The 26,963-nt window shown below is 51.3% G+C and overlaps 2 protein-coding genes across 3 annotated transcripts in view; one reads left to right on the forward strand and one right to left on the reverse strand.

The window, feature by feature from the left end:
- Positions 1-9,240, forward strand: part of LOC107307448 (proto-oncogene vav-like) — a 109,691-nt gene extending 100,451 nt beyond the window's left edge. Inside the window, exons 21-23 of the mRNA XM_085534837.1 lie at positions 3,716-3,830; positions 5,713-5,861; positions 8,142-9,240. Coding sequence (XP_085390963.1) covers positions 3,716-3,830; positions 5,713-5,861; positions 8,142-8,192 — 315 coding nt within the window. The 3' untranslated portion in view covers positions 8,193-9,240. The remainder of the gene's footprint in view (positions 1-3,715; positions 3,831-5,712; positions 5,862-8,141) is intronic.
- A 4,175-nt stretch (positions 9,241-13,415) lies between these two features.
- LOC146751310 (C-type lectin domain family 4 member G-like) overlaps positions 13,416-26,963 on the reverse strand; it is a 37,186-nt gene continuing 23,638 nt past the window's right edge. For both annotated transcript variants that reach the window (XM_085534824.1, XM_085534823.1), the window contains exons 7-10: positions 22,157-22,246; positions 21,875-22,041; positions 18,932-19,041; positions 13,416-13,557 (exon numbers count right to left, since the gene is read on the reverse strand). In XM_085534824.1, the coding sequence (XP_085390950.1) occupies positions 13,422-13,557; positions 18,932-19,041; positions 21,875-22,041; positions 22,157-22,246 (503 nt within the window). In that variant the 3' untranslated portion in view covers positions 13,416-13,421. The remainder of the gene's footprint in view (positions 13,558-18,931; positions 19,042-21,874; positions 22,042-22,156; positions 22,247-26,963) is intronic.

Here is a 26,963-nt window from a genome sequence, read left to right on the forward strand (position 1 = left end):
CCATAGCGACCCATAGAGACCCATAGCGACCCATAGAGACCCATAGGGACCCATAGAGACCCATAGAGACCCATAGAGACCCATAGAGACCCATAGAGACCCATAGAGACCCATAGAGACCCATAGCGACCCATAGAGACCCATAGAGACCCATAGGGACCTATAGGGACCTATAGGGACCCATAGAGACCCATAGAGACCCATAGGGACCATAGAGACCCATAGAGACCCATAACTGACCCTATAGGGACCCACAGAGACCCATAGAGACCCATAGAGACCAATAGAGACCCATAGAGACCCATGGAGACCCATAGGGACCCATAACTGACCCCATAGAGACCCATAGAGACCCATAGGGACCAATGGAGACCCATAGCGACACATAGAGACCCATAGAGACCCATAGCGACTCATAGAGACCCATAGGGACCCATAGAGACCCATAACTGACCCCATAGAGACACATAGCGACTCATAGAGACCCATAGAGACCTATAGAGACCCATAGAGACCCATAGAGACCCTTAGGGACCCATAGGGACCCATAACTGACCCCATAGGGACCCATAGAGACCCATAGAGACCCATAGAGACACATAGAGACACATAGAGACACATAGCGACCCACTGGGACCCATAGAGACCCATAGGGACCCATAGAGTCCAATAGGGACCCATAGCGCCCCATAACTGACCCCATAGGGACCCATAGCGCCCCATAGTGACCCCATAGAGACCCATAACTGACCCTATAAGGACCCATAGAGACCCATAGGGACCCATGATGACCCATAGAGACACATAGGGACCCATAGGGACCCATAACTGACCCCATAGGGACCCGTAACTGACCCCATAGGGACCCATAGAGACCCATAGGGACCAATGGAGACCCATAGAGACCCATAGCAACCCATAGGGACTCATAGAGACCCATAGAGACCCATAGGGACCCATAACTGACCCCATAGGGACCCATAGAGACCCATAGAGACCCATAACTGACCCTATAAGGACCCATAGAGACCCATAGGGACCCATAATGACCCATAGAGACACATAGGGACCCATAGGGACCCATAACTGACCCCATAGGGACCCGTAACTGACCCCATAGGGACCCCATAGAGACCCATAACTGACCCTATAAGGACCCATAGCGACCCATAGAGACCCATAGAGACCCATAGCGACCCATAGGGACCCATAATTGACCCCATAGGGACCCATAGAGACCCATAGAGACCAATAGAGACCCATAGAGACCAATAGGGACCCATAGCGCCCCATAACTGACCCCATAGGGACCCATAGGGACCCATAGCGACCCCATAGGGACCCATAGGGACCCATAGCGACCCCATAGAGACCCATAACTGACCCTATAAGGACCCATAGAGACCCATAGGGACCCATAATGACCCATAGAGACACATAGGGACCCATAGGGACCCATAACTGACCCCATAGGGACCCATAGAGACCAATAGAGACCCATAGAGACCCATAGAGACCCATAGGGACCCATAACTGACCCCATAGAGACCCATAGAGACCCATAGGGACCCATAGAGACCCATAGAGACCCATAGAGACCCATAACTGACCCTATAGGGACCCATAGAGACCCATAGAGACCCATAGGGACCTATAGGGACCCATAGAGACCCCATAGAGACCCCATAGAGACCCATAGGGACCCATAGAGACCCATAGAGACCCATAGCTGACCCCATAGAGACCCATAGAGACCCATAGGGACCCATAGAGACCCATAGAGACCCATAGCTGACCCCATAGAGACCCATAGCGACCCATAGGGGTCTATGGGGTGACCCTATATGTGGTTATGGGGTTTTGTCCCCCCTATAGGACCTGGTTCAGTTCTATCAGTGCTCTATGGGGTGGGGTATGGGGTCCTTATGGGGTCCTTATAGGGTATGGGGTGGTTATGGGGTATGGGGTGGTTATGGGGTATGGGGTGGTTATGGGGTGGTTATGGGGTGGTTATGGGGTGACCCCATAAGTGGTTATGGGGTGGTTATGGGGTGGTTATGGGGTATGGGGTGGTTATGGGGTGGTTATGGGGTGGTTATGGGGTGACCCCATAAGTGGTTATGGGGTTTTGTTATAGGACCTGGTTGAGTTCTATCAGTGCCCTATGGGGTGGGGTATGGGGTCCTTATGGGGTCCTTATAGGGTATGGGGTGGTTATGGGGTATGGGGTGGTTATGGGGTATGGGGTGGTTATGGGGTTTTGGTGTCACCCCATATAGGATCCCATAACCCCCTATAGGACCTGGTGTGGTTCTATAGGGCTCTATGGGGTGGGGTATGGGGTTCTTATGGGGTCCTTATAGGGTTATGGGGTGGTTATGGGGTATGGAGTCCTTATGGGGTATGGGGTGGTTATGGGGTCCTTATAGGGTATGGGGTGGTTATAGGTTCCTTATAGGGTATGGGGTGGTTATGGGGTATGGGGTGGTTATGGGGTCCTTATAGGGCATGGGGTGGTTATGGGGTATGGGCAGGTTATGGGGTGTGGGGTGGTTGTGGGGTATGGGGTGGTTATGGGGTGGTTATGGGGTATGGGGTGGTTATGGGGTCCTTATAGGGTATGGGGTGGTTATGGGGTATGGGGTGGTTATGGGGTCCTTATAGGGTATGGGGTGGTTATGGGGTATGGGGTGGTTATGGGGTCCTTATAGGGTATGGGGTGGTTAAGGGGTATGGGGTGGTTATAGGGTATGGGTTGGTTATGGGGTATAGGGTGGTTATGGGGTCCTTATAGGGTATGGGGTCCTTATGGGGTATGGGGTGGTTATGGGGTCCTTATAGGGTATGGGGTCCATTATGGGGTCCTTATAGGGTATGGGGTTGTTATGGGGTATGGGGTGGTTATGGGGTCCTTATAGGGTATGGGGTGGTTATGGGGTATGGAGTGGTTATGGGGTATGGGGTCCTTATAGGGTATGGGGTGGTTATGGGGTCCTTATAGGGTATGGGGTTGTTACGGGGTATGGGGTGGTTATGGGGTATGGGGTCCTTATAGGGTATGGGGTGGTTATGGGGTATGGGGTGGTTATGGGGTATGGGGTGGTTATGGGGTGACCCCATATGTGGTTATGGGGTTTTGGTGTCACCCCATATAGGATCCCATAACCCCCTATAGGACCTAGTGCAGTTCTATAGGGCTCTATGGGGTGGGGTATGGGGTCCTTATGGGGTCCTTATAGGGTTATGGGGTGGTTATGGGGTATGGGGTGGTTATGGGGTCCTTATAGGGTATGGGGTCCTTATGGGGTCCTTATAGGGTATGGGGTGGTTATGGGGTATGGGGTGGTTATGGGGTCCTTATAGGGTATGGGGTGGTTATGGGGTATGGGGTGGTTATGGGGTCCTTATAGGTTATGGGGTGGGGGGTATGGGGTGGTTATAGGGTATGGGTGGTTATGGGGTATGGGGTGGTTATGGGGTATGGGGTGGTTGTGGGGTATGGGATGGTTATGGGGTATGGGGTGGTTATGGGGTCCTTATAGGGTATGGGGTGGTTAAGGGGTATGGGGTCCTTATAGGGTATGGGGTCCTTATGGGGTCCTTATAGGGTATGGGGTGGTTATGGGGTATGGGGTGGTTATGGGGTATGGGCTGGTTATGGGGTTCTATGGGGTGATCCCATAGTGGTTATAGGGTTTTCTGTCCCCCCCTATAGGACCTGGTTGAGTTCTATCAGTGCCATTCCCTCAAGGACTGTTTTAAGGCCCTGGACACGGCCCTATTAGTGCCCTATAAAGAACCCCACAGCAACAGCAGCAACAGCTCACACGGTACGGTATAGGGTTATGGGGTCCTTATAGGGTCCTTATGGGGTTATGGGGTTATGGGGTTATGGGTTATGGGGTTATGGGGTATGGGGTTATGGGGTCCTTATAGGGTCCTTATGGGGTCCTTAAGGGGTTATGGGGTCCTTATAGGGTATGGGGTTATGGGGTTATGGGGTTATGGGGTTATGGGGTTATGGGGTTATGGGGTTGTGGGGTTATGGGGTTATGGGGTTATGGGGTTATGGGGTATGGGGTCCTTATAGGGTCCTTATGGGGTATGGGGTTATGGGGTTATGGGGGTTATGGGGTATGGGGTTATGGGGTCCTTATAGGGTCCTTATGGGGTTATGGGGTTATGGGGTTATGGGGTATGGGGTTATGGGGTTATGGGGTCCTTATAGGGTATGGGGTTATGGGGTCCTTATAGGGTCCTTATGGGTTATGGGGTTATGGGGTTATGGGGTTATGGGGGTTATGGGGTTATGGGGTTATGGGGTTATGGGGTATGGGGTCCTTATAGGGTATGGGGTGGTTGTGGGGCATGGGAAGGTTATGGGGTAGTTGTAGGGTATGGGGTGGTTATGGGGTATGGGGTGGTTATGGGGTCCTTACGGGGTATGGGGTCCTTATAAGGTCCTTATAGTGTATGGGGTGGTTGTGGGGTGTGGGGTCCTTATAGGGTATGGGGTGATTATGAGGTGTGAGGTGGTTATGGGGTATGGGGTCCTTATGGGGTCCTTATAGGGTATGGGGTTCTTATAGGGTCCTTATGGAGTACGGGGTCCTTATAGGGTATGGGGTGGTTATGGGATGTGGGGTGGTTATGGGGTATGGGGTGGGGTGGTTATGGGGTCCTTATGGGGTCCTTATAGGGTATGGGGTGGTTATGGGGTGTGGGGTGGGGTGGTTATGGGGTCCTTATAGGATATGTGGTGGTTATGGGATGTGGGGTGGATATGGGGTATGAGGTGGTTATGGAGTGTGGGGTGATTATGGGGTATGGGGTGGGTGTGGGGTGGGGGGGCCTTATGGGGTGTGGGGTGGTTGTGGGGTATGGGGTCCTTATGGGGTCCTTATAGGGTATGAGATGGTTATGGGGTATGAGGTGGTTATGGGGTCCTTATAGGGTATGGAGTGGTTATGGGGTGGTTATGGGGTATGGGGTGGTTGTGGGGTATGGGGTGGTTATGGGGTCCTAATAGGGTATGTGGTCCTTATGGGGTATGGGTTATGGGTTGGTTATGGGGTGGTTGTGGGCTATGGGTTGGTTATGGGGTCCTTATAGGTTATGGGGTGGTTATGGGGCGGGTGTGGGGTGGGGTGGTTATGGGGTCATTATAGGGTATGGGGTGGTTATGGGGTATGGGGTGGTTATGGGGTATGGGGTGGTTATGGGGTATGGGGTGGTTATGGGGTGGTTATGGGGTATGGGGTGGTTATGGGGTCCTTATAGGGTATGGGGTGGTTATGGGTTCTGGGCTGGTTATGGGGTGGTTGTGGGTCACTTATGGGGTGGTTATGGGTTCTGGGTTGGTTATGGGGTGGTTGTGGGTCACTTATGGGGTGGTTGTGGGTCACTTATGGGGTGGTTGTGGGTCACTTATGGGGTGGTTATGGGTTCTGGGTTGGTTATGGGGTGGTTGTGGGTCACTTATGGGGTGGTTATGGGGTGGTTGTGGGTCACTTATGGGGTGGTTGTGGGTCACTTATGGGGTGGTTATGGGGTGGCTGTGGGTCACTTATGGGGTGGTTGTGGGTCACTTATGGGGTGGTTATGGGGTGGTTGTGGGTCACTTATGGGGTGGTTATGGGTTGGTTATGGGGTGGTTATGGGTTATGGGGTGGTTATGGGTCACTTATGGGGCTGCCCCACATCTCCCCACAGGTTCCTCTCGTTGTTTGGGGTCGGCCAAAGTTCGTTACGATTTTTGTGCCCGGGATCGAAGTGAATTGAGCCTGAATCAGGGGGAAGTGGTGAAAGTCATCAGCAAAAGGGGGCAGACGGGCTGGTGGAAAGGGGAGATCTATGGCAGGGTACAGACCCATAGACACCATAGACCCCATAGACCCCATAGATGGACCCATAGACACCATAGATTGTCCCATAGACCCCATAGATGGACCCATAGAGGGGGCAGCCGGGCTGGTGGAAAGGGGAGATCTACGGCAGGGTGCGGACCCATAGACCCCATAGATTGACCCATAGACACCATAGATTGACCCATAGACACCATAGAGCCCATGGACCCCATAGAGCCCATAGACCCCATAGATAGACCCTACGGATCCCATAGACCCCATAGACCCCACAAATACCCATTGACCCCATAGATTGACCACATAGACCCCATAGACCCATCAGCAAAAGGGGGCAGCCAGGGTGGTGGAAAGGGGAGATCTACGGCAGGGTACGGACCCATAGACCCCATAGACCCCATAGACCCCATAGATCCCATAGATAGACCCTACGGATCCCATAGACCCCATAGATCCCATGGATAGACCCTATGGATCCCATAGACCCCATAGATCCCATAGATAGACCCTACGGATCCCATAGACCACATAGACACCATAAATACCCATTGACCCCATAGATGGACCCATAGAGGGGGCAGCCGGGGTGGTGGAAATGGGAGACCTATGGCAGGGTACGGACCCATAGACCCCATAGACCCCATAGACCCCATAGAGCCCATAGATAGACCCTACGGATCCCATAGACCCCATAGATCCCATAGATAGACCCTACAGATCCCATAGACCCCACTGACCCCATAAATACCCATTGACCCCATAGATTGAGGCCACAGACCACATAGACCCCATAAATACCCATAGACCCCATAGATAGACCATATAGATCCCATAAACCCCATAGATTGACCCCATAGACCCCATAGATGGACCCATAGACCCCATAGATGGACCCATAGACCTCATAGATCCCATAGACCCCATAAATACCTATTGACCCCATAGATTGACCCATAGACACCATAGACCCCATAGATTGTCACCATAGACCCCATAGATGGACCCATAGATTGACCCCATAGATGGACCCATAGATGGACCCATAGATTGACCCATAGACCCCATAAATACCCATTGACCCTATAGATTGAAGCCACAGACCCCATAGACTTCATAGACCCCATAGATAGACCCTATGGACCCCACAGATAGACCCCATAGACCCCATAGATTGACACCATAGACCCCACAGACCCCATAGACAGACCCCATAGACCCCACAGACCCCATAGACCCCACAGACCCCATAGACAGACCCCACAGACCCCATAGACCCCACAGACCCCATAGATTGACCCCATAGACCCCATAGACCCCACAGACCCCATAGATTGACCCCATAGACCCCACAGACCCCACAGACCCCATAGATTGACCCCATAGACCCCACAGACCCCACAGACCCCATAGATTGACCCCATAGACCCCACAGACCCCATAGATAGACCCCACAGACCCCATAGACCCCACAGACCCCATAGACAGACCCCATAGACCCCATAGACCCCATAGATAGACCCCATAGACCCCATAGACCCCATAGATTGTCACCATAGACCCCATAGATGGACCCATAGATGGACCCCATAGATGGACCCATAGATGGACCAATAGATTGACCCATAGACCCCATAAATACCCATTGACCCCATAGATAGACCCTATGGATCCCATAGACCCCATAGACCCCATAGATGGACCCCATAGATGGACCCCACAGATAGACCCCATAGACCCCATAGATTGACACCATAGACCCCACTGACCCCACAGACCCCATAGACAGACCCCATAGACCCCACAGACCCCATAGATAGACCCCACAGACCCCATAGACAGACCCCATAGACCCCATAGATTGACCCCATAGACTCCATAGACCCCATAGACCCCATAGATTGACCCCATAGACCCCATAGATTGACCCCATAGACCCCATAGACCCCATAGATTGACCCCATAGACCCCACAGACCCCATAGATTGACCCCATAGACCCCATAGACCCCATAGATTGACCCCATAGACCCCATAGATTGACCCCATAGACCCCATAGACCCCATAGATTGACCCCATAGACCCCATAGATTGACCCCATAGACCCCACAGACCCCACAGATTGACCCCATAGACCCCATAGACCCCATAGATTGACCCCATAGACCCCATAGATTGACCCCATAGACCCCATAGACCCCATAGATTGACCCCATAGACCCCATAGACCCCATAGATTGACCCCATAGACCCCTCACCCCATATCTTTCTGCCCCATAGGTCGGCTGGTTCCCATCAAACTACGTGGAGGAGGATTACGAGTATTGCTGACCATGGGACCCATAAGTGGCCCCATAGATCCCATAACCCACCCCATAACCACCCTATAACCCACCCTATAACCCACCCCATAACCCCCACCCTATAACCCCATAGAGCCTATAACCCACCCTATAACCCACCCCATAACCCACCCCATAACCCACACCCTATAACCCCATAGAGCCTATAACCCACCCTATAACCCACCCCATAACCCACCCCATAACCCACACCCTATAACCCCATAGAGCCTATAACCCACCCTATAACCCACCCCATAACCCCCACCCCATAACCCCCATCCTATAACCCACCCCATAACCCCATAACCCAACCCATAACCCACCCTATAACCCCATAACCCCCACCCTATAACCCACCCTATAACCTCCACCTTATAACCCCACCCCATATCCCACCACATAACCCACCCCATAACCCACCCTATAACCCCATATAACCCCCACCCCATAACCCCCATCCTATAACCCACCCTATAACCCCATAACCCACCCTATAACCCCATAACCCCCACCCTATAACCCACCCCATAACCCCCACCCCATAACCCCCACCCCATAACCCACCCCATAACCCACCCTATAACCCCATAATCCCCACCTTATAACCCACCCCATAACCCACCCTATAACCCCATAACCCTCACCCCATAACCCACCCCATAACCCCACCCCATAACCCCATAGAGCCCATAACCCACCCCATAACCCACACCCCATAACCCCACAGAGCCCATAACCCACCCCATAACCTACACCCCATAACCCACACCCTATAACCCCATAGATCCCATAACCCACCCCATAACCCACACCCTATAACCCCATAGAGCTCATAACCCACCCCATAACCCACCCCATAACCCACCCCATAACCACGACCCTATAACCCCCACCCCATAACCCACCCCATAACCCACCCTATAACCCCATATAACCCCCACCTCATAATGCACCCCATAACCCACCCCATAACCCATAGACCCCATAACCCCACCCCATAACCCCCACCCTATATCTGCCACCCTATATCCCCCCTCCCACCCCACAACCCACCCCATAACCCACCCCATAGCCCACCCCATAACCCCCACCCCATAACCCACCCCATAACCCCATCCTATAACCCACCCCATAACCCACCCCATAACCCACCCCATAACCCACCCCATAACCCCCACCCCATAACCCACCCCATAACTCTCCCCATAACCCACCCCATAACCCACCCCATAACTCCCACCCCATAACCCCCACCCTGTATCTGCCACCCTATAACCCACCCCACAACCCACCCCATAACACACCCCATAACCCCCACCCCATAACCCACACCCTATAACTCACCCCATAACCCACCCTATAACCCACCCCATAACCCCATAACCCACCCCATAACCCACCCTATAACCTCCACCTTATAACCCCACCCCATATCCCACCCCATAACCCACCCTATAACCCCATAGATCCCATAACCCACCCCATAACCCCATATCCCACCCCATAACCCACCCCACAACCCACCCCATAACTCCCACCCCATAACCCCCACCCTATATCTGCCACCCTATATCCCCCACCCCATAACCCACCCCATAACCCACACCCTATAACCCCATAGATCCCATAACCCACCCCATAACCCACCCCATAACCCACCCTATAGCCCACCCCATAACCCCCACCCCATAACCCCATAGAGCCCATAACCCACCCCATAACCCACCCTATAACCCCATAACCCATAGACCCCATAACCCCATCCTATAACCCACCCTATAACCCACCCCATAACCCACCCCATAACCCACCCCATAACCCACCCCATAACCCACCCCATAACTCCCACCCTATAACCGAACAAATAACCCACCCTATAACCCACCCTATAACCCACCCCATAACCCCCACCCCATAACCCCCACCCCATAACCCACCCTAAACCCACCCCATAACCTCACCCCATAACCCACCCTAAACCCACCCCATAACCTCACCCCATAACCCACCCTATAGCCCCATATAACCCCCACCCTATAACCCCCATCCTATAACCCACCCCACAACCCACCCCATAACCCACCCCATAACCCCATCCCATAACCCACCCCATAACCCCCACCCCATAACCCACCCCATAACCCCCACCCCATAACCCACCCCATAACCCACACCCCATAACCCACCCCATAACCCACCCCATAACCCACCCTATAACCCCCACCCTATAACCCACCCTATAACCTCCACCCCATAACCCACCCCATAACCCACCCCATAACCCCATAGATCCTATAACCCACCCCATAACCCCCATCCTATAACCGACCCCATAACCCCATAACCCACCCCATAACCCCCACCCCATAACCCACCCCATAACCCCCATCCTATAACCCACCCCATTACCCCATAACCCACCCCATAACCCACCCTATAACCCACCCCATAACCCACCCCATAACCCCCACCCCATAACCCACACCCTATAACTCACCCTATAACCTCCACCTTATAATCCCACCCTATAACCCACCCCATAACCCCATAACCCAATAACCCCCATAACCCCATAAACCCCAAACCCCATAACCCACCCCACAACCCCCACCCCATAACCCACTCCATAACCCCATAACCCACCCCATAACCCCATAACCCACCCCATAACCCCATAACCCCATAACCCCATAACCCCATAACCCCATAACCCACCCCATAACCCATGTGGGGGGGGGGGATGGATTAATATAGAGCTTCAATCTTTCTCCATCGTTAAAAAAGTGCATTTATTTGGTTCATTTTGGGCTGAAATGGGGTGAAAATGGCTGGGGGGGTTATGGGGTTTTATGGGGTTATGGGGTTATGGGGTTTTATGGGGTTATGGGTTATGGGGTTATGGGGTTTTATGGGGTTATATGGGGTTATGGGGTTATGGGGGTTATGGGGTTATGGGGTTATGGGGTTATGGGGTTATGGGGTTATGGGGTTGTTATGGGGTTATGGGATTATGGGGTTGTTATGGGGTTGTTATGGGGTTGTTATGGGGTTGTTATGGGGTTGTTATGGGGTTATGGGGTCCTAATGGGGTCCTTATGGGGTTATGGGGTCTTTATGGGGTTGTTATGGGGTTTTATGGGGGGGGTCCGCAGTCCCAGCTCCTCTCACAGATCCAATGGTGTTATGGGGTTATGGGGTTATGGGGTTATGGGGATATGGGGTTATGGTGTTATGGGGTTATGGGGTTATGGGGTTATGGGGATATGGGGTTATGGGGTTTTATGAGGTTATGGGGTTATGGGGTTTTATGGGGTTTTATGGGGTTTTATGTGGTTTTATGGGGTTTTATGGGGTTTTATGGGGGTCTTTATGGGGTTGTTATGGGGTTATGGGGTTGTTATGGGGTTGTTATGGGGTTGTTATGGGGTTATGGGGTCCTTATGGGGTCCTTATGGGGTCCTTATGGGGTTATGGGGTCTTTATGGGGTTGTTATGGGGTTATGGGGTTATGGGGTTATGGGGTTGTTATGGGGTTGTTATGGGGTTATGGGGTTATGGGGTTATGGGGTTATGGGGTTATGGGGTTATTGGGGTTATGGGGTTATGGGGTTATGGGGGTTATGGTGTTATGGGGTTGTTATGGGGTTTTATGGGGGGGTCAGCAGTCCCAGCTCCTCTCACAGATCCAATGGGGTTATGGGGTTATGGGGTTATGGGGTTGTTATGGGGTTATGGGGTTTTATGGGGTTATGGGGTCCTTTTGGGGTTATGGGGTCTTTATGGGGTTGTTATGGGGTTATGGGGTTTTATGGGGTTATGGGGGTTATGGGGTTATGGGGTTATGGGGTTATGGGGTTATGGGGTTATGGGGTTATGGGGTTATTTGGGGTTATGGGGTTTTATGGGGTTATGGGGGTTATGGGGTTATGGGGTTATGGGGTTATGGGGTTATGGGGTTTTATGGGGTTTTATGGGGTTTTATGGGGTTTTATGGGGTTATGGGGTTATGGGGTCCTTATGGGGTCCTTATGGGGTTATGGGATCTTTATGGGGTTCTTATGGGGTTGTTATGGGGTTTTATGGGGTTATGGGGTCCTTATGGGGTCCTTATGGGGTCCTTATGGGGTTATGGGGTTTTATGGGGGGGGTCAGCAGTCCCAGCTCCTCTCACAGATCCAATGGGGTTATGGGGTTATGAGGTTATGGGGTTATGGGGTTATGGGGTTATGGGGTTTTATGGGGTTTTATGGGGTTTTATGGGGGGGGTCAGCAGTCCCAGCTCCTCTCACAGATCCAATGGGGTTTTATGGGGTTTTATGGGGTTATAGGGTTATGGGGTTATGGGGTTATGGGGTTATGGGGTTATAGGGTTATGGGGTTATGGGGTTATGGGGTTATGGGGTTATAGGGTTATGGGGTCCTTATAGGGTATGGGGTTATGGGTTATGGGGTTATAGGGTTATAGGGTTATGGGGTTATGGGGTTTTATGGGGTTATTTGGGTTGGGGTCAGCAGTCCCAGCTCCTCTCACAGATCCAATGGGGTTATGGGGTTTTATGGGGTTATGGGGTTTTATGGGGTTATGGGGTTATGGGGTTGTTATGGGGTTGTTATGGGGTTATGGGGTCCTTATGGGGTTATGGGTTTATGGGGTTATGGGGTTGTTATGGGGTTGTTATGGGGTTATGGGGTCCTAATGGGGTCCTTATGGGGTTATGGGGTCTTTATGGGGTTGTTATGGGGTTTTATGGGGGGGGTCCGCAGTCCCAGCTCCTCTCACAGATCCAATGGTGTTATGGGGTTATGGGGTTATGGGGTTATGGGGTTTTATGGGGTTATGGGGATATGGGGTTATGGGGTTTTATGAGGTTATGGGGTTATGGGGTTTTATAGGGTTTTATGGGGTTTTATGTGGTTTTATGGGGTTTTATGGGGTTTTATGGGGGTCTTTATGGGGTTGTTATGGGGTTATGGGGTTGTTATGGGGTTGTTATGGGGTTTTATGGGGTTATGGGGTTTTATGGGGGGGGTCAGCAGTCCCAGCTCCTCTCACAGATCCAATGGGGTTATGGGGTTATGGGGTTATGGGGGTTATGGGGTTATGGGGTTATGGGGTTTTATGTGGTTATTGGGTCCTTATGGGGTTATGGGGTTGTTATGGGGTTTTATGGGGTCTTTATGGGGTTATGGGGTTGTTATGGGGTTATGGGGGGGGTCAGCAGTCCCAGCTCCTCTCACAGATCCAATGGTGGAGGTGGGAGCAGCGATCGTCCACCCACGTCCCATTGGGAACCATTGAACCACAGTCCTTGGGGTCGGGGTCTGCGTTGTCCTGCCAGGCCAACCAGTAGCTGGGGGGGGGAATAGGGGGAAATGGGGGGAAATGGGGGGGAAGTGGGGGGAAAATGGAGGAAATAGGGGAGGAAGTGAGGGGAAAATTGGGGGGGAAATGGGGAGGAAATGGGGCAGGAAATGGGGGGGGAAATAGGGGAGGAAGTGGGGGAGGAAATGGGGGGGAAATAGGGGGAGTGGGGGGGAAGTGGGGCAGGAAATGGGGAGGAAGTGGGGGAGAAAATGGGGGGAGTGGGGGGGAAGTGGGGAGGAAATGGGGGGCAAATGGGGGGCAAATGGGGGGGAAATGGGGGGGAAATGAGGGGGAGTGAGGAGGAAATAGGGCAGGAAGTGGGGGGAAAATTGGGAGGAAATGGGGGGGGAGTGGGGGGGAAGTGGGGGAGGAAGTGGGGGGAAGTGGGGCAGGAAATGGGGGAGGAAGGAGGGGGAGGAAATGGGGGGGAAATGGGGAGGAAATAGGGGGAGTGGGGGGGAAGTGGGGCAGGAAATGGGGAGGAAATGGGGGGGAAGTGGGGGGGAAATGGGGCAAAAAGTGGGGGGGATTTGGGGGGGAAGTGGGGGGGGAAATAGGGGAGGAAATGGGGGGGGAAATGGGGGGGAAATGGGGGGGATGTGGGAGGGAAAAAGGGGAGGAAGTGGGGGGAAAATGGGGGGGGAAGTGGGGGAGGAAGGAAGGGGGGGTAGGGGGGAAAGAAGGGAAGGAAATGGGGAGGAAATGGGGGGGAAATGGGGGGAATAGGGGGGAAGTGGGGGAGGAAATAGGGGAGGAAATGGGGAGGAAGTGGGGAGGAAGTGGGGGGGAAATAGGGAGGAAGGGGGGGGGAAATTGGGGGGAAATGGGGAGGAAGTGGGGAGGAAGTGGGGCAGGAAATGGGGAGGAAGTGGGGGGAAAATGGGGAGGAAATGGGGGGGGAAATAGGGGGGAAATGGGGGGGATGTGGGGGAGGAAGTGGGGGAAGTGGGGCAGGAAATGGGGGAGGAAGGAGGGGGGGGAAATGGGGGGGAAATGGGGAGGAAATGGGGAGGAAATAAGGAGGAAGTGGGGAGGAAGTGGGGGGGAAATGGGGGAGGAAATGGGGGAGGAAATGGGGGGGAAATAGGGGAGGAAATAAGGGGAAATGGGGGGGAAATGGGGAGGAAGTGGGGAGGAAATAGGGGAGGAAGTGGGGCAGGAAGTGGGGGGGAAATGGGGAGGAAATGGGGGGAAAGAAGGGGGGAAATGGGGGGGAAATAGGGGGGAAATGGGGAGGAAGTGGGGGGGAAATGGGGGAGGAAATAAGGGGAAATGGGGGGAAATGGGGAGGAAGTGGGGCAGGAAATGGGGAGGAAGTGGGGGAGGAAGGAAGGGGGGTAGGGGGGAAGGAAGGGGAAGGAAATGGGGAGGAAATGGGGGGGAAGTGGGGGGGAAATGGGGGAGGAAATAGGGGAGGAAGTGGGGAGAGAGGAGGGAGGAAATGGGGGGGAAATGGGGCAAAAAGTGGGGGGGATGTGGGGGGGAAGTGGGGGGGGAAATAGGGGAGGAAGTGGGGGGGAAATGGGGAGGAAGTGGGGAAGAAATGGCGGGAGTGGGGGAGGAAGGAAGCGGGGTAGGGGGGAAAGAAGGGAAGGAAATGGGGAGGAAATGGGGGAGGAATTGGGGGGGAAATGGGGGGGAAGTGGGGCAGGAAGTGGGGCAGGAATTGGGGAGGAAAGGAGGAGGAAGGGGGGGAGGAAAGGGGGAGGAAATGGGGAGGAAATTGGGGGGAAATGGGGAGGAAGTGGGGCAGGAAGTGGGGAGGAAATGGGGGGGAAATGGGGAGGAAATGGGGGGGAAATGGGGAAGGAAATGAGGGAGGAAGGAAGGGGTTGTAGGGGGGAAAGAAGGGAATGAAATGGGGAGGAAATGGGGGAAGAAGGAAGGAAGGGGGGAAGGAAGGGGGAGAAAGGGGGGCAGGAATTGGGGGTAAGTGGGGGGGGAATGGGGAGGAAATGGGGGGAAGTGGGGGAGGAAATGGAGGAGGAAGGAAAGGGGGAGTAGGGAGGAAAGAAGGGGAGGAAATGGGGAGGAAATAGGGGAGAAATGGGGAAATGGGGGGGAGGAAATGGGGGGAAATAGGGAGGAAGTGGGGAGAAGTGGGGGGGAAATGGGGGAGGAAATAGGGGAGGAAATAGGGGAGGAAATAGGGGAGGAAATGGGGAGGAAATGGGGGGAAGAAGTGGGGGGGAAGTGAGGAGAGAGGGAGGAGGAAATAGGGGGGAAGTGGGGAGAAAATAGGGAGGAAATGGGGTGGAAATAGGGGAGGAAATGGGGGAGGGAGAAATGGGGGGTAGGGGGGAAAGAAGGGAAGGAAATGGGGAGGAATGGCGAGGAAATGGGGAGGAAGTGGGGGGGAAATAGGGAGGAAGGGGGGAGAAATGGGGAGGAAATGGGGGGGGAAATAGGGGGGAAATGGGGGGGAAATAGGGGAGGAAATAAGGGGAAATGGGGGGAAATGGGGAGGAAATGGGGAGGAAGTGGGGAGGAAGTGGGGGGGAATGAGGGGGAAATGGGGGGGAAGTGGGGCAGGAAATGGGGGAGGAAGGAGGGGGAGGAAATGGGGGAAATGGGGGGGAAAGAAGGGAAGGAAATGGGGAGGAAATGGGGGGGAAATGGGGGGGAAATAGGGGAGGAAGTGGGGGGAAATGGGGAGGAAATGGGGGGAAAGAAGGGGGAAATGGGGGGGAAATAGGGGAGGAAATGGGGAGGAAGTGGGGAGGAAATGGGGAGGAAATGGGGGGGAAAAGGAGGGGATATGGGGAGGATGTGGGAGGATATGGGGCAGGAAGTGGGGAGGAAATAGAGGGAAAATGGGGAGGAAATGGGGAGGAAATGAGGGGGGAAATGGGGGGGAATGGGGAGGAAGTGGGGGAGGAAGGAAAGGGGGTAGGGGGGAAAGAAGGGAAGGAAATAGGGAGGAAATGGGGGGGAAATGGGGGGGAAATGGGGGGGAAGTGGGGGGGAAATGGGGAGGAAAGGGGGAGGAAATGGGGAGGAAATAAGGGGAAATGGGAGGAAATGGGGAGGAAATGGGGGGAAATGGGGAGGAAATAAGGGAGGAAGTGGGGAGGAAGTGGGGAGGAAATGGGGGGAAAGAAGGGAGGAAATGGGGAGGAAGTGGGGCAGGAAGTGGGGGGGGAAATGGGGAGGAAATGGGGGGAAAGAAGGGAAGGAAATGGGGGGGAAATAGGGGGGAAATGGGGAGGAAGTGGGGGGGAATGTGTGGGGAAATGGGGGGGAAATGGGGGAGGAAGGAGGGGGAGGAAATGGGGGTAAATGGGGGGGAAAGAAGGGAAGGAAATGGGGAGGAAATGGGGGGGAAATGGGGGGAAATGGGGGGAAATAGGGAGGAAATAAGGGGAAATGGGGGGAAATGGGGAGGAAATAGGGGGAAATGGGGGGAAATGGGGAGGAAATAAGGGAGGAAGTGGGGAGGAAGTGGGGAGGAAGTGGGGGGGAAATGGGAGGGGAAATAAGGGGGAAGTGGGGAGGAAGTGGGGGGGAAATGGGGAGGAAAGGGGGGAAAGAAGGGGGGAAATGGGGGGAAATAGGGGGGAAATGGGGAGGAAATGGGGGAGGAAGTGGGGCAGGAAGTGGGGGAGGAAGGAAGGGGGGTAGGGGGAAAGAAGGGAAGGAAATGGGGAGGAAATGGGGGGGAAATGGGGAGGAAGTGGGGGGGAAATGGGGAGGAAGTGGGGGGGAATAGGGAGGAAGGGGGGAGAAATGGGGAGAAATGGGGGGGGAAATGGGGAGGAAGTGGGGAGGAAATGGGGAGGAAGTGGGGGGGGAGTGGGGGGAAATGGGAGGGGAAATAAGGGGGAAGTGGGGAGGAAGTGGGGGGGGAATGGGGAGGAAAGGGGAGGAAATGGGGAGGAAGTGGGGCAGGAAGTGGGGGGGAAATGGGGAGGAAATGGGGGAAGAAGGGAAGGAAATGGGGGGGAAATAGGGGGGAAATGGGGAGGAAAATAAGGGAGGAAATGGGGAGGAAGTGGGGGGGAAGTGGGGGGAAATGGGGGAGGAAGTAGGGGGAAGAAATGGGGGGGAAATTGGGTGAAAGAAGGGAAGGAAATGGGGGAGAAATAGGGGGGAAATGGGGAGGAAATGGGGGGGAAATGGGGGGGAAATGGGGAGGAAATGGGGGGGAAATGGGGAGGAAATAAGGGGGAAGTGGGGAGGAAGTGGGGGGGAAATGGGGAGGAAATGGGGGGGAAGTGGGGCAGGAAGTGGGGGGAATGGGGAGGAAATAGGGGAAAGAAGGAGGAAATGGGGAGGAAATGGGGGGGAATAGGGGAGGAAGTGGGGGGGAGTGGGGGGGAGCAATGGGGGAGGAAGTAGGGGGAAGAAATGGGGGGGGAAATTGGGTGAAAGAAGGGAAGGAATGGGGGGGCAATAGGGGGGAAATGGGGAGGAAGTAGGGGGGAATGTGTGGGGAAATGGGGGGAAATGGGGAGGAAATGGGGGGAAGAAGGGAAGGAAATGGGGGAGAAATAGGGGGGAAATGGGGAGGAAATGGGGAGGAAATGGGGAGAAATGGGGGGAAAAGGGGGGGAAATAGGGGAGGAAGTGGGGAGGAAATGGGGGGGGAATAGGGAGGAAATGGGGGGCAATGGGGAGGAAATGGGGAGGAAGTGGGGGGAAGTGGGGAGGAAATGGGGAAATGGGGCAAAAAGAAGGGGGGATGTGGGGGGGAAGTGGGGGAGGAAATTGGGGGGGAAATATGGAGGAAAGGGGGAGGAAGTGGGGGGGAATGGGGAGGAAATGGGGGGTAAATGGGGAGGAAATAAGGGAGGAAAGGGAGAGGAAGTGAGAGGGAAAGAGGGGGGAAATAGGGAGGAAGTGGGGTGAAATTGGGAGGAAGTGGGGGAGGAAATTGGGGGGGAAATGGGGAGGAAGTGGGGGGGAAATGTGTGGGGAAGTGGGGGGGAAAGGGGGAGAAAATGGGGGGAAAGAAGGGAAGGAAATGGGGAGGAAATAGGGGGGAAATGGGGAGGAAATAGGGGAGGAAGTGGGGAGGAAATGGGGAGGAAGTGGGGCAGGAAATGGGGAGAGAGGGGGAGGAAATGGGGCAGGAAGTGGGGCAGGAAATGGGGAGGAAATGGGGGGGAAATGGGGAGGAAATAAGGGAGGAAATGGGGAGGAAGTGGGGCAGGAAATGGGGAGGAAATGGGGGGGAAATGGGGTGGAAATAGGGGAGGAAGTGGGGGAAGTAAGGAAAAGAAGGAAGTAAATTGCACTGAGCCCCATTTTAGCAGCTCAAAACGACCCTTTTCACCCCCTTTTCCCCCCATTTTCCCCCCCCAATGACCCTTTTATCCCCCCGCCCCATATCTATGGGGTGACTTTATGGGATCCCGAACCTGACGCTGACTGTGTCCCCATTGATCCACATCCACGATCCCTCCGTCTCCTCGTCCGTCACCCCCAACCAATATGTGTTGCTGCCGTTGATGTTGTTCTTCAGAAAGCCCTAAAAATGATTAAAATTCATTAAAACAACCCAAAAAAAAACCCTTGTTGTCGAAAAAGGGTCCAAAAATGCCCTAAAAAATGAGGATTTCGGGGGTTTTGGGGGGTTTTTGGAGGCCCAAGTGTCAAAATTGCCCTAAAAATGAGGATTTCAGGGATTTTTTGGAGGTTTTTGGAGGTCCAAGTGTCTAAATTGCCCTAAAAAATGAAGATTTTGGGGTTTTTTGGAGGTTTTTGGAGGCCCAAGTGTCAAAATTGCCCTAAAAAATGAGTATTTTGGGGTTTTTAGGGGGGTTTTGGAGGCCCAAGTGTGAAAATTGCCCTAAAAAATGAGGATTTGGGGTTTTTGGGGGGGGATTTTGGGGGGCCTATTGTCAAAAAAAGAGTCAAAAATTGCCCTAAAAGAGTCAAAATTACCCTAAAAAATGAGGATTTCAGGGTTTTTTGTGGTGGTTTTTCGAGGCCTTTTGTCAAAAAAAGAGACAAAAATTGCCCTAAAAGAGTCAAAATTGCCCTAAAAAATGAGGATTTCGGGTTTTTTGGGGGACCTGTTGTCGAAAAAAGGGTCCAAAAATGCCCTAAAAAATGAGGATTTTGGGGGTTTTGGGGGGTTTTTGGAGGCCCAAGTGTTAAAATTGCCCTAAAAAATGAGGATTTGGGTTTTTTTTGGGGGGTTTTTGAGGGGCCTATTGTCAAAAAAGAGTCCAAAATTGCCCTAAAAAATGAGGATTTCAGGTTTTTCGGGGGGGTTTTGGAGGCCCAAGTGTCAAAATTGCCCTAAAAATGAGGATTTGGGTTTTTTTAGCGGGTTATTGGGGGGCCTATTGTCAAAACAGAGTCCAAAATTGCCCTAAAAAATGAGGATTTTGGGTTTTTTGGGGGACCTGTTGTCAAAAAAGGGTCTAAAAATGCCCTAAAAAATGAGGATTTTGGAGTTTTTTTGGGGGTTTTTGGAGGCCCAAGTGTCAAAATTGCCCTAAAAATGAGGATTTCGGGTTTTTTGTAGGGTTTTTGGGTGGCCTATTGTCAAAAAAGAGTCCAAAATTGCCCTAAAAAATGAGGATTTTCGGGGTTTTGGGGGTTTTTTTGGAGACCCAAGTGACAAAATTGCCCTAAAAAATGAGGATTTGGGGTTTTTTGGGTGGTTTTTCGAGGCCTTTTGTCAAAAAAAGAGACAAAAATTGCCCTAAAAGAGTCAAAATTGCCCTAAAAAATGAGGATTCAGGGGGTTTGGGGGGGGGTTTTTGGAGGCCCAAGTGTCAAAATTACCCTAAAAAATGACGATTTCGGGTTTTTTGGGGGACCTGTTGTCGAAAAAGGGTCCAAAAATGCCCTAAAAAATGAGGATTTGGGGTTTTTTGGGGGGTTTTGGGGGGCATTTTGTCAAAAAAGAGTCAAAAATTGCCCTAAAAGAGTCAAAATTGCCCTAAAAAATGAGGATTTGGGGTTTTTTGGGGGACCTGTTGTCGAAAAAAGGGTCCAAAAATGCCCTAAAAAATGAGGATTTCGGGGGTTTTGGGGGGTTTTTGGAGAACCAAGTGTCAAAATTTCTCTAAAAAATGAGGATTTGGGGTTTTTGGGGGGTTTTTGAGGGGCCTATTGTCAAAAAAGAGTCCAAAATTGCCCTAAAAAATGTGGATTTGGGTTTTTTTGGGGGGGTTTTGGGGACCCAAGTGTCAAAATTGCCCTAAAAATGAGGATTTCGGGGTTTTTTTGGAGGTTTTTGGAGGTCCAAGCGTCAAAATTGCCCTAAAAATGAGGATTTGGGGGTTTTTTGGTGGGGTTTGGGGGGACCTATTGTCAAAAAAGAGTCCAAAATTGCCCTAAAAAATGAGGATTTCAGGGTTTTTTTGGAGGTTCTTGGAAGCCCAAGTGTCAAAATTGCCGTAAAAAAATGAAGATTTTGGGTTTTTGGGGGGGTTTTTTGAGGTCCAAGTGTCAAAATTGCCCTAAAAAATGAGGATTTCGGGTTTTTTGCGGGGTTTTGGGGGGGCCTATTGTCGAAAAAGGGTCCAAAAATGCCCTAAAAAATGAGGATTTTGGAGTTTTTTGGGGGGTTTTTGGAGGCCCAAGTGTCAAAATTGCCCTAAAAAACGAGGATTTCGGGTTTTTGGGGGGTATTTGGAGGCCCAAGTGTCAAAATTGCCCTAAAAAATGAGGATTTCGGGGTTTTTTGGGGGGGGGTTGTCAAAAAAGAGTCAAAAATTGCCCTAAAAGAGTCAAAATTGCCCTAAAAAATGAGGATTTCGGGGTTTTGGGGGGGCCTATTGTCAAAAAAGAGTCCAAAATTGCCCTAAAAATGAGGATTTCAGGTTTTTGGGGGGTTTTTGGAGGCCCAAGTGTCAAAATTGCCCTAAAAAATGAGGATTTTGGGGGTTTTTTTGGGTGGTTTTTCGAGGCCTTTTGTCAAAAAAAGAGACAAAAATAGCCCTAAAAGAGTCAAAATTGCCCTAAAAAATGAGGATTTGGGGTTTTTTGGGGGGTTTTTCGAGGCCTTTTGTCAAAAAAAGAGACAAAAATTGCCCTAAAAGAGTCAAAATTGCCCTAAAAAATGAGGATTTGGGGTTTTTTGGGGTGGTTTTTCGCGGCCTTTTGTCAAAAAAAGAGTCAAAAATTGCCCTAAAAGAGTCAAAATTACCCTAAAAAATGAGGATTTGGGGGGTTTTTTGGGGCATTTTGTCAAAAAAGAGTCAAAAATTGCCCTAAAAGAGTCAAAATTGCCCTAAAAAATGAGGATTTGAGGAGTTTTGGGGGGATTTTTGGAGGTCCAAGTGTCAAAATTGCCCTAAAAAATGAATATTTTGGGGGTTTTTTAGGGTTTTTGGGTGACAAACCTGTTCCTGATCCGAGTTGACGATGACCAAATGAGCCCCTTGATCCTCACAAACCTCCTTCGCATCCTCCCAGTTCATCTTCTCAACGGAGAAGGAATAACAGCTCCCTTCAAAGACCTTCCAACCCGCCAAGCATTTCTTATCGGGTAGAACTCTACAGATCCGGGCTGAAAAGAGCAGAAAATCACCCCAAAAATCACCCCAAAAATCACCCCAAAAATCAGTATTTTCTCAGTCTTTTGGGGTCTTTTATGTACTAAGACCATCCCAATGTGGTTCTACCTGCCATATCTTGAAGCTCTCTGTAATATCCACGCATCCCAACCTTCAACTTGGTCTGATCGCGACGCGAATCCGACAGCTCCTGGAGCACTGGGGGGGTAGAAAAGGGTCAATTTTCCATCCTGATATCTCATAATTGGGGTTAATTGGATCTCAGGGCCATTAATGGATGGAGAACGAAGGGTTGGCCAACTACACGTTGGGTTCTATGGGTCTTCAGCTCCTTATCAAGGCCATCAATGGGGTTAGGATTAGGGTTAGGGTTGAAGAGTGAAGGGTTGGCCAACTACACGTTGGGTCAGATTTCCTTCTTTCCATCCCATAATTGAAGTTAATTGGATCTCAGGGCCATTAATGGACAGAGAACGAAGGGTTGGCCAACTACACGTTGGGTTCTATGGGTCTTCAGCTCCTTATCAAGGCCATCAATGGGGTTAGGATTAGGGTTAGGGTTAGGGTTAGGGTTAGGGTTAGGGTCAAAGAGTGAAGGGTTGGGTCAGATTTCCTTCTTTCCATCCCATAATTGGGGTTAATTGGATCTCAGGGCCATTAATGGACGGAGAACGAAGGGTTGGCCAACTACACATTGGGTTACCCCAATATTCAACCCCTTATCAAGGCCGTCAATGGATAAAGACTGAAGGGTTGGCAAAGAATGAAGGGTTGGCCAACTACACGTTGGGTTCTATGGGTCTTTAGCTCTTTATCAAAGCCATCAATGGGGTTAGGATTAGGGTTAGGGTCAAAGAGTGAAGGGTTGGGTCATATTTCCTTCTTTCCATCCCATAATTGGGGTTATTTGGATCTCAGGGCCATTAATGGACGGAGAACTAAGGGTTGGCCAACTACACGTTGGGTTACCCCAGTATTCAGCCCATTATCAAGGCCATCAATGGGGTTAGAGTTAGGGTTAGGGTCAAAGAGTGAAGGGTTGGGTCAGATTTCCTTCTTTCCATCCCATAATTGAGGTTAATTGGATCTCAGGGCCATTAATGGACAGAGACTGAAGGGTTGGCCAACTACACGTTGGGTTACCCCAATATTCAGCCCCTTATCAAGGCCAAAAATGGACAAAGACTAAAGGGTTGGCAAAGAATGAAGGGTTGGCCAACTACACATTGGATTCCATGGGTCTTCAGCTCCTTATCAAGGCCATCAATGGGGTTAGGGTTAGGGTTAGGGTTAGGGTTAGGGTTAGGGTCGAAGAGAGAAGGGTTGGCCAACTACACGTTGGGTCAGATCTCGTTCCTTCCATCCCATAATTGGGGTTAATTGGATCTCAGGGCCATTAATGGATGGAGAACGAAGGGTTGGCCAACTACACGTTGGGTTCTATGGATCTTTAGCTCTTTATTGGGTCAGATTTCCTTCTTTCCATCCCATAATTGGGGTTAATTGGATCTCAGGGCCATTAATGGACGGAGAACGAAGGGTTGGCCAACTACACGTTGGGTTACCCCAATATTCAGCCCCTTATCAGGGCCATCAATGGACAAAGACTAAAGGGTTGGCAAAGACTGAAGGGTTGGCCAACTACACATTGGGTTCTATGGGTCTTCAGCTCCTTATCAAGGCCATCAATGGGGTTAGGGTTGGGGTTGGGGTCAAAGAGTGAAGGGTTGGGTCAGATTTCCTTCTTTCCATCCCATAATTGGGGTTAATTGGATCTCAGGGCCATTAATGGACGGAGAACGAAGGGTTGGCCAACTACACGTTGGGTTCTATGGGTCTTCAGCTCCTTATCAAGGCCATAATGGGGTTAGGGTTAGGGTTAGGGTCAAAGAGTGAAGGGTTGGGTCAGATTTCCTTCTTTCCATCCCATAATTGAGGTTAATTGGATCTCAGGGCCATTAATGGACGGAGAACGAAGGGTTGGCCAACTACACGTTGGGTTCTATGGATCTTTAGCTCTTTATTGGGTCAGATTTCCTTCTTTCCATCCCATAATTGAGGTTAATTGGATCTCAGGGCCATTAATGGATGGAGAACGAAGGGTTGGCCAACTACACGTTGGGTCAGATTTCCTTCTTTCCATCCCATAATTGAAGTTAATTGGATCTCAGGGCCATTAATGGACAGAGAACAAAGGGTTGGCCAACTACACGTTGGGTTCTATGGATCTTTAGCTCTTTATTGGGTCAGATTTCCTTCTTTCCATCCCATAATTGGGGTTAATTGGATCTCAGGGCCATTAATGGACAGAGAATGAAGGGTTGGCCAACTACACGTTGGGTTACCCCAATATTCAGCCCCTTATCAAGGCCATAAATGGACAAAGACTGAAGGGTTGGCAAAGACTGAAGGGTTGGCCAACTACACTCTGGGTTCTATGGATCTTCAGCTCCTTATCAAGGCCATCAATGGGGTTAGGGTTGGGATTAGTGTCAAAGACTAAAGGGTTGGCCAACTACACGTTGGGTCAGATTTCGTTCCTTCCATCCCATAATTGGAGTTAATTGGATCTCAGGTCCATTAATGGATGGAGAATGAAGGGTTGGCCAACTATACGTTGGGTTCTATGGATCTTTAGCTCTTTATTGGGTCAGATTTCCTTCTTTCCATCCCATAATTGGGGTTAATTGGATCTCAGGGCCATTAATGGATGGAGAACGAAGGGTTGGCCAACTACACATTGGGTTCTATGGGTCTTCAGCTCCTTATCAAGGCCATCAATGGGGTTAGGGTTAGGGTTAGGGTTAGGGTCGAAGAGTGAAGGGTTGGCCAACTACACGTTGGGTCAGATTTCCTTCTTTCCATCCCATAATTGGGGTTAATTGGATCTCAGGGCCATTAATGGACGGAGAATGAAGGGTTGGCCAACTACACGTTGGGTTCTATGGATCTTTAGCTCTTTATTGGGTCAGATTTCCTTCTTTCCATCCCATAATTGGGGTTAATTGGATCTCAGGGCCATTAATGGACGGAGAACGAAGGGTTGGCCAACTACACGTTGGGTTCTATGGATCTTCAGCTCTTTATTGGGTCAGATTTCCTTCTTTCCATCCCATAATTGAGGTTAATTGGATCTCAGGGCCATTAATGGATGGAGAATGAAGGGTTGGCCAACTACACGTTGGGTTCTATGGATCTTTAGATCATTATCAGACCCATCAATGGGGTTAGGGTTAGAGTTAGGGTTAGGGTCAAAGAGTGAAGGGTTGGCCAACTACACGTTGGGTCAGATCTCGTTCCTTCCATCCCATAATTGGGGTTAATTGGATCTCAGGGCCATTAATGGACGGAGAATGAAGGGTTGGCCAACTACACGTTGGGTTCTATGGGTCTTCAGCTCCTTATTGGGTCAGATTTCCTTCTTTCCATCCCATAATTGGGTTTAATTGGATCTCAGGGCCATTAATGGATGGAGAACGAAGGGTTGGCCAACTACACGTTGGGTTCTATGGGTCTTCAGCTCCTTATCAAGGCCATCAATGGGGTTAGGGTTAGGGTCAAAGACTGAAGGGTTGGCCAACTACACGTTGGGTCAGATTTCCTTCTTTCCATCCCATAATTGGGGTTATTTGGATCTCAGGGCCATTAATGGACGGAGAACGAAGGGTTGGCCAACTACACGTTGGGTTCTATGGGTCTTCAGCTCTTTATTGGGTCAGATTTCCTTCTTTCCATCCCATAATTGGGGTTAATTGGATCTCAGGGCCATTAATGGATGGAGAACGAAGGGTTGGCCAACTACACGTTGGGTTACCCCAATATTCAGCCCCTTATCAAGGCCATAAATGGGGTTAGGGTTAGGGTTAGGGCTTGGTTTAGGGTTAGGGTCAAAGACTTCGGGTTCCATGGATCTTTAGCCCCTTATCAGGCCCATCAATGGATAAAGACCAAAGGGTTGGCAAAGACTGAAGGGTTGGCCAACTACACGTTGGGTTCTATGGGTCTTTAGCTCTTTATCAAGGCCATCAATGGGGTTAGGGTTGGGGTTAGGGTCAAAGACTGAAGGGTTGGCCAACTACACGTTGGGTCAGATTTCCTTCCTTCCATCCCATAATTGGGGTTAATTGGATCTCAGGTTCATTAATGGATGGAGAACGAAGGGTTGGCCAACTACACGTTGGGTTCTATGGATCTTTAGCTCTTTATTGGGTCAGATTTCCTTCTTTCCATCCCATAATTGGGGTTAATTGGATCTCAGGGCCATTAATGGATGGAGAATGAAGGGTTGGCCAACTACACGTTGGGTTACCCCAATATTCAGCCCCTTATCAAGGCCATCAATGGACAAAGACTAAAGGGTTGGCAAAGACTGAAGGGTTGGCCAACTACATGTTGGGTCAGATTTCCTTCTTTCCATCCCATAATTGGGGTTAATTGGATCTCAGGGCCATTAATGGATGGAGAATGAAGGGTTGGCCAACTACACGTTGGGTTCTATGGATCTTTAGCTCTTTATTGGGTCAGATTTCCTTCTTTCCATCCCATAATTGGGGTTATTTGGATCTCAGGGCCATTAATGGACGGAGAACGAAGGGTTGGCCAACTACACGTTGGGTTCTATGGGTCTTTAGCTCTTTATCAAGGCCATCAATGGGGTTAGGGTTGGGGTTAGGGTTAGGGTCAAAGAGTGAAGGGTTGGCCAACTACACGTTGGGTCAGATCTCGTTCCTTCCATCCCATAATTGGGGTTAATTGGATCTCAGGGCCATTAATGGACGGAGAACGAAGGGTTGGCCAACTACACGTTGGGTTACCCCAATATTCAGCCCCTTATCAAGGCCATCAATGGACAAAGACTAAAGGGTTGGCAAAGAATGAAGGGTTGGCCAACTACACGTTGGGTTCTATGGATCTT

The sequence above is a fragment of the Coturnix japonica genome, unplaced genomic scaffold, assembly GCF_054131305.1.
Source record: "Coturnix japonica strain WE unplaced genomic scaffold, WE-NBRP24 Scf101, whole genome shotgun sequence".
NCBI lineage: Eukaryota > Metazoa > Chordata > Aves > Galliformes > Phasianidae > Coturnix > Coturnix japonica.